The sequence below is a fragment of the Benincasa hispida genome, chromosome 2, assembly GCF_027475165.1.
Source record: "Benincasa hispida cultivar pf3 chromosome 2, pf3_genome.v1.1, whole genome shotgun sequence".
Classification (NCBI taxonomy): domain Eukaryota; kingdom Viridiplantae; phylum Streptophyta; class Magnoliopsida; order Cucurbitales; family Cucurbitaceae; genus Benincasa; species Benincasa hispida.
In genome coordinates, this window is record NC_143479.1 from 46999982 (window position 1) to 47007489 (window position 7508).

The 7508-nt window shown below is 37.2% G+C and overlaps 1 protein-coding gene across 1 annotated transcript; it reads right to left on the reverse strand.

Annotated features, from left to right (window-relative positions):
- Window positions 1–6337: 6337 nt before the first annotated feature.
- On the reverse strand, window positions 6338–6649 carry LOC150037945 (uncharacterized). The gene has a single exon (XM_090311087.1). The coding sequence runs from the start codon at window positions 6647–6649 to the stop codon at window positions 6338–6340; it is 312 nt and encodes a 103-aa protein (XP_090167213.1).
- Window positions 6650–7508: the final 859 nt, after the last annotated feature.

Consider the following 7508-nt stretch of genomic DNA (forward strand, 5'->3'; position numbering starts at 1 on the left):
ATTGCATATTCTGCACAAAAAATACAAAAATCAACTATTCTAATGCGATGAACGCATGCGACTGCAATATTATGAAATTGATGCTTAATGGACGCAATTTAACATGTTTTATCAATGCAAGCCAACATTTTTTAAGAACTTAGCACTATGATAACGTGCATTTCTACCCGTTATCATTCTGCTAGCTAAAATGTGAATTTGAGCCAATGAATTAGCCTTCATCCACACTTCATATGCATTACGAACACTACGTGTTGCATCAAGGGTCGGGACTTGGGGACATTCCACAACCATGACAAACTCGAGGCATTTACGACGAAATACATTTTACAAGACTTTTTTCATTGTATGAAATCAGTCAAACTAGAGGCAATTAACGGAAAAAGAAACACGTTGCTGAAAACAAAAAACACATTGACCTATGTTGGGTTTTAAGCAAATACCCGTTGAAAAACAAACAACATCCAATACGGTTTAGCGAAATTAACATGAACCCCATGAGACACCTAGTTTCGCAATGACGCTTCAAAGGTTTAGGACAAAAGTCGCCGAAGGGTGGTCAATTTATCCCTCCTCTTAATTGAGAGATTCTCAACCAGCCATTAATACTAGAACAACTCGTGTTCCGATAACGACTAGCCATCATTGATTTGGTCAAGAAATCATTAACTTACGTAACAATTTTTCATAAGTGTGACCCAACATTTTAGGCCCTAGAGTTCCACCCCAAGCAGCTAATTCGAAGGGGAAAAATCCAATTGGGGCAAAAACTAAAGTGACCCTATCCATTTCTAGAGTTCACCTTGATATTGACCAACTTCACAAAACCTATCCTAAAGGGGACACTTCTAAGGCGCCACGAGGGAGTGAAAGAATGATCTCACGGTACGAACCAATGAAGAAGACCGTAGGACGTGCTGATGCACACCTTTCACCCACTTACTATAAACACTCTCTCCGTCCACCTTGATATTGACTCATGCAAACACCATCCGAAAGGGGATGCTCCCAGGTCACCACGAGGCCAAGCATGAATCTCACGGTGAACATTCAGGGAAAAATGGGAATATAATCATTGACATATCAGATACATATCTTCTTCCCACTGAGTATTTTATAACCTAGGGTTTAGTTAACTTAGAAAAAAACACGGCTAAGAACTTTAACTAAGTGACTTTTTAGGTTTGCCCAAGAGTAACATTTACCTTGGATATTCGAACAATTTTTTATCGTCATCCATTAAACTCTTTAATGGAGTCTTTGACCAACTATCACATGCTTGCAGAAAATCTATCTAATTCACCTTTCTAGGTAGGTTTCTAGGTAGGGGTGTTCCGTTTCCATCAGCTTAAGTACCCCAATCTAGACAAAAGCCGCCTTAGACAAAAGGTCCCTTATAGATAGATTTAATACAATTTTAATCTTTTATGCCAATCAATTTAATCCTATTAAATCGATTTAAAAAGGTTAAACTAGGTTGCTAATCCCATTAGAACCTTGAACTTATGTCTATCTCAATCCAATTTTAAAACCCTTTTAAAACATGAGTTTGCCTAAGTCTACATGCAACTCTTTCTTATCGATTTTAGTTCTAATTTCTTTTGTAACGCTTATAACAGAAACAACCAAAACCATTCACAACGCAAAGCAAACACATACAAAGAATTCATAACATTTACAAAAAGCCTAAGTGTCATGCTCCATGCATTTTTCATCCATTGCTACTTTTTATATAACTCTTATACAAATAAGCAACGAACCAAGCGAACATGCTTTCATTTACCCTTATACTATAATGCTTCTAATATAAAGATGATGCATGAAAATACTTACTGCATGCATAAATATAACTTTTATATTTCATAATGCATGCGCATGATTTCTTATAATATCATCATGTAATATTATAACATTTATAATACATGATGCATGAATAATTGCACAACCTAAAGTGGGTTTTAAATCTATATGTCATACATTATGCCATATAAACCACATACATCTCATGTAATTAAGTAAAAATTGATGAACCGGGATAATTAGCCTCAATTCTAAAGCTAACTATTATAAAAGCAAAGAGTCTCCGGTTAAAAAAAGCGAACCAGGTCCTAAACCGTTTGGTCGAAGTCCCCATCTCCAATGATCGTGTACCAAAACCAAAAAGCACACCAAAGTATTGTATACCGCGTGATCGTGTAGTCAGTAACTATGCGATGAGACATGCTAACTACACAATCGTTTCATGCACGCGTCTTTTATTAAACGTGAGCATCATATGCTCCCACTCGATCATTTACCTCCAGCGTCCACGTGATCAGGCTACCAACGCTACGTGATAGAGCAAACATTTACACGAATAGCTAAACGATCATTTAGTAAATACTACACGATCGCGTAGAAAAATCTACACGATCATTTAGCCAAATCCCATCGATTGTTTACCTGAGGCTACACGACACGACCAACTTTTGGTCTTCTTCCTCGCTGAGAACTGCATCTCCATGCTTCGAAACTTCATCACGAACGACTTGACAAACTCAAACACTTTGAATTACAAACTCGATTGTAGGTTAATTATGCCAAGAAACATAGGGGCCCTTACAAATTAACACTTTGTAAACAGAGGCAATTAACCTGTAAACATTCATCAATGCCATCATCCACAAACGCATTTAACACATAAATGCAAATGCAGAAAACCCACCACGTCTATAAAAGAAGTTCAAAATAGAAGTGAAATTTAGAATATCAGAACAACCTGGCTCTAATACTAATTGAAGGAAATCAGACATGAGGATTTTCATGAGTAGCGGAATGATCGTTCCAAATTTCATTCGAAATTGAACATAAATAATTACAGTCAAGAAACGAAAAGTTACAGGTCATACACAATATGAAATTATAGCATGCTTTACAATCAGATCAAGGGAAAGATTATACATACCTTTGAAGACTCATCTTCAAACTCCCTCGATCACGAATACTCGTCCAGTCTCCAAGACAACAACACACAAATGCCCAAACACTACGATCGCAACACAGCACGATCATAACGAACACGAACTCAACAATCTCCAAGATCACGAACCCAATGAACGGCCTGCAAAAGCCTCGACCTCAATCAAGTTGAGTGCAGACACCACCACAATGGTTACCTTTGTATTCTCGGTGTGAGAATCTAGAAGTGTGGGCTCTATGTGGACTTGGTTAGAGGAAAGATGGAAGGAGTAATAATCGTGTAGACAATTGAGCAAGTGGGAGATGACAAGGGTCTATCATATAGACGAATACTTAATTCTTTAGAAGAAGGCAAGCTATCGTATAGCAAAATCCCCGCAATTGTTTAGCTACGACCAGCTGAGTGAACTATCGCGTAGTGTCACTCCACGATCGTTTAGTCTCTCTTTTAGCTATCGTTTAGTGAATCACATTCACTTGACAGCAAACCGTGAGTCTATCCGAGAATGAAAACTTGCAAATCTACTAAATTTAGGAGAACGTTTTTCCTTTTTATCTCACGGTTACCATGAAACCACTAATAATCTCATACTCAATTGGTTATAGAGAAAAAAATATAATTATCCAATAATTAATATTATTATAAATATATATGATAACCAACTTACCATATTATATTTATAACCTATAGTTTTAATATTTTATCTCATGAAATATATAAACCATAGTTCTTTTTCTATTTCATGGTACTTAATGTAAATCTCATTTACATTAATCCTCCACTTGATATATCTCATACATCACATCGATCATTTCAAATATATTCGAATTTCCTCTTGTCAATTGGAACGTTTCAAATCAACCCCAAGAACTGATTCTCAACTTTAATCCATTGAGCTACCAAAGGGACCTTATGAACCTGTAGCTTGAAGCCCCAACGATACGTGAATAACTGACTAAAGACCGACAGTTGAACTATCCTTACTACATATGTATTTTATGTCTATATCAACCAATCAATAGTGCAATAACCTTTCATAAATTGCTCGTAAGTACAACTAGGCCAATAACCGTTATTCCCTGTAGTTACATCAACTCCTTAAGTACCACTAATCCCTCTAATGAACATAAGTCATAGTCCTACTATGACTGAGTCCTCTCTTCCAAAGAGAAGCTATGGCCACCATGTTCAAGACTCGTAATCAGCCCTTAAGGGAGCAATCTATCTACTTACCCCTACTTTGGGGAAGGAGTGAATTCCATCTTGTGTAACTGAGTTCCCAGCTCCCAAATCAGACAAATCTCCAAAAAGGTAGGCGCTCTCTCAACAATTGTTGAGGTATTAGGTTCTTCAACAACTTTCCCATTAAGTCGAGGTTCCCTCAACATTTGAGGTGGATTTGACCTATTAGATGAACCTACTTCAACAACTCTTGTTGAGGTACTATGTTCTTCAACAACTCTTGTTGAAGATTCAGTAGTTTCTTTGGAAATCTCATTCAACACAATCTTACTTTTGGGCCTGTGCTCCCTTATGTGGTCTTCTTCAAGAAAAGTAGCATTTGTCGATACAAATACTTTGTTTTCTTTAGGATCAAATAAGTAACCACCTATCGATCCTTTGGGGTAGCCGACAAATAGGTACAATATTGAACGTGGTTCCAATTTCTTAGGATTAGCCTCAAGCACATGTGTTGGACAACCCCACATTCTGAAATGACATAAACTAGCTTTATGACCATTCCATAACTAGGTGTTTTGACAACACTTTTGGATGGAATGCAGTTCAGGATGTACGCTATATTCTCTACTATATAACTCCAGAACAAGTCAGGTAAGAAAGCGTAACTCATCATAGACCGAACCATATTCAATAGGGTTCGATTTCTCCTTTCTGATACACCATTTTGCTAAGGTGTACCAGGTGCTGAGAGTTGGGAGACTATTCCATGTTCTATCATATAGTTATGGAAAGTTAAATCCATAAACTCTCCACCTCGATCTGATTGAAATGTTCTAGTCGTTCTATTCAATGCATTTTCAACTTCAACCTTGTATTCTTTGAACTTTTCAAATGATTCTGACTTATGTTTCATTAAATAAATGTACCCATATCTTGAATAATCATCAGTAAAAATGATGAAATATTCATAACCTCCCCTAGCTTTTACATTCATCGAACCACATAGGTCTGAATGTATTAGCTCTAAAGGTTCTTTGGCCTTGTGACCTTTTCCAGTGAAAGGTCTCTTAGTCATCTTGCCTTCAACGCATGACTCACACACAAGTAGAGAATTTTCTTCTAACTTGCTTAGAAGTCCATTCTTCACCAACCTCTCAATCCTATTGAGATTGATGTGTCCTAGTCTTAGGTGTCAAAGTTGGGCATTTTCTTTAGGAGAAATTTTAAGTCTTTTATGTTGAGTTACAGGAGTTTTAAACAACTTAATGTTATGGAGGGCATTAGTTGCTAACAGTCTTAGCACATAAAGATTATTTTCCAGTTTTGCAGAAAAAATATCAACACCATTCTTAGAAATAAACACTTTATTTGAAAGAAAGTTGATATTATAAAATTGTTCAAGCAATCACTTTACAAAAACTAAGTTCCTTTTTAAAGTAGGAACTACAAATACATCTTTTAATACAAGAAATCTGTTTTGTAAAGTCAACCAGAGACCTCCCACTACCACAACCCACTGCCGTCAGGAACTAATTCCCTAAAATGAAGAACAAACATGGTTAGTGGCCCCATAGTCAATAATCGAGGCAGAATCATCATTCTCTACTAAACAGGTTTTCAACACAAGAAAATCATATTTACCTTGTTTGGCCTTCTTCTTTTCTGCCAAATATTTGGGGTAATTCCTCTTTCAGTGCCCATCTTGATTACAGTGGAAATATTTTTTTTTGTTAGCCTTGATGGGTTGTCTACCCCTATTTGTAGCAACTACGAGGCTAGCCTTCTCCTTTCCACCCTTCTTCCCCTTCCACTTTTTGGTGCCGGAGGAAGAAGGTACAGACTTAGTTCCAGAGGTCGAACCTTTATTGAACTTTTTGGAAGATGAAGTAACATTTGCTTCACCCTTCTACTCCTTGCTTTTCAACAAGCATTGAAGGTCTGTAGCTCGTTGAACAGGGTGGTCAGGTTATAGTCAATCCTGTTCAAAACAGCATTGCTATGGAAATGTAGGAAACTTTCAGGTAAAGATTTCAGTATGATGCTAACCTGACTGGCTTCATCGATGCTCGACCCGTTCATCTCTGCCATGTCGCATTGAATCATCATGTTGAGAACATGTTCTCAAACATATTTCCTTTCTTGCATATAGGCATTGCAGATGTATTCCAGAGTGTCATGCCTAAGCTATGCAGACAGTTATCCGAACATTCCCCTCAGAGACTCCATGATCTCACGAGCTATGAGCATGGGCTCATACTTCTTGAACAAGACTTCATTAAGACTTGCCAACATGTACTTTCGGGCCTTTTCGTTTACCCGTGTCCAACGCTCATATGCTTCCCGAACATTTTGAGGAGCATTGGCAGGTGGATTGGAAGGATGATCCTCCATCAGGACAAATCTAAAATCATCGATGATTAGAATAGTATTAATTGTGTTTTCCCAACTAGCGTAGTTTTCTCCCGTTAACTTATCAGCATCTAATAAACTTAAAGTTGCGATAGCCATTTAAAGAATTTGCTGAAAAAGTACAAACTATTTTAGCTACTTACTTTAAACCACTTAAGAAAATCAATCAGTTGTTAGCAAAATAGTCTAGTGTACCCTAAGTTACATCTATTTTGCAATGATGTTTCGGTGAGGCAAGACAAAAGTCACCGTAGGGTGATCAAGTTCCCCTTCATTGAAATGAGACATTTTTAACCATTTGACAGAAACAACACCTTGTTACTGTAACTAACAGTCACCATTGTTCGGTCCAGAATTTATTAACATCCTTAACAATTCTGCGTAAGTGTAACCCCTCATTTTACGTTCTAGAGTTTCGCCCCAATGGTCCAGAAAAACCGATTGGGACATGAAACTAAAGCAAATCTATCCATTTCTGGAGATCGAATAAAGCATCATGAAATACAACCATTCTTTAGAGGGACAACCACGATGCCACGAGGCGATGCATGAAACTTTATTTAACCTAATGAGAGAGACCGAGGAATATGTTGTCACACGTCCTGCTTCCACTTACTATAAACACTCTCTCCATTCACCTTGTTATTGACCTACCTAAATGCCACCCGTAGAGGGACACCCGTGGTGCCTCGAGGCCGAGTATAGATCTCAAGGTATAAACTTATAGGGAGAAACGTGTAGAGACTAAAATGAAGTATCATATACCCAATTATTCTCCCACTAAGTGTTCTAACTAGGGTTAATTAACTTAGAAAAAATTTGGCTACTGATTTTATCTAAGTGCTTGTTTAATTTGCTAAAAAACAACTTTTGTCTTTGATGATTAAACAATTTTGATTGAAGTTTCATTCAACTCTTTAATAGACTTTGATCAAATTTTCATACATGTATCAAATCT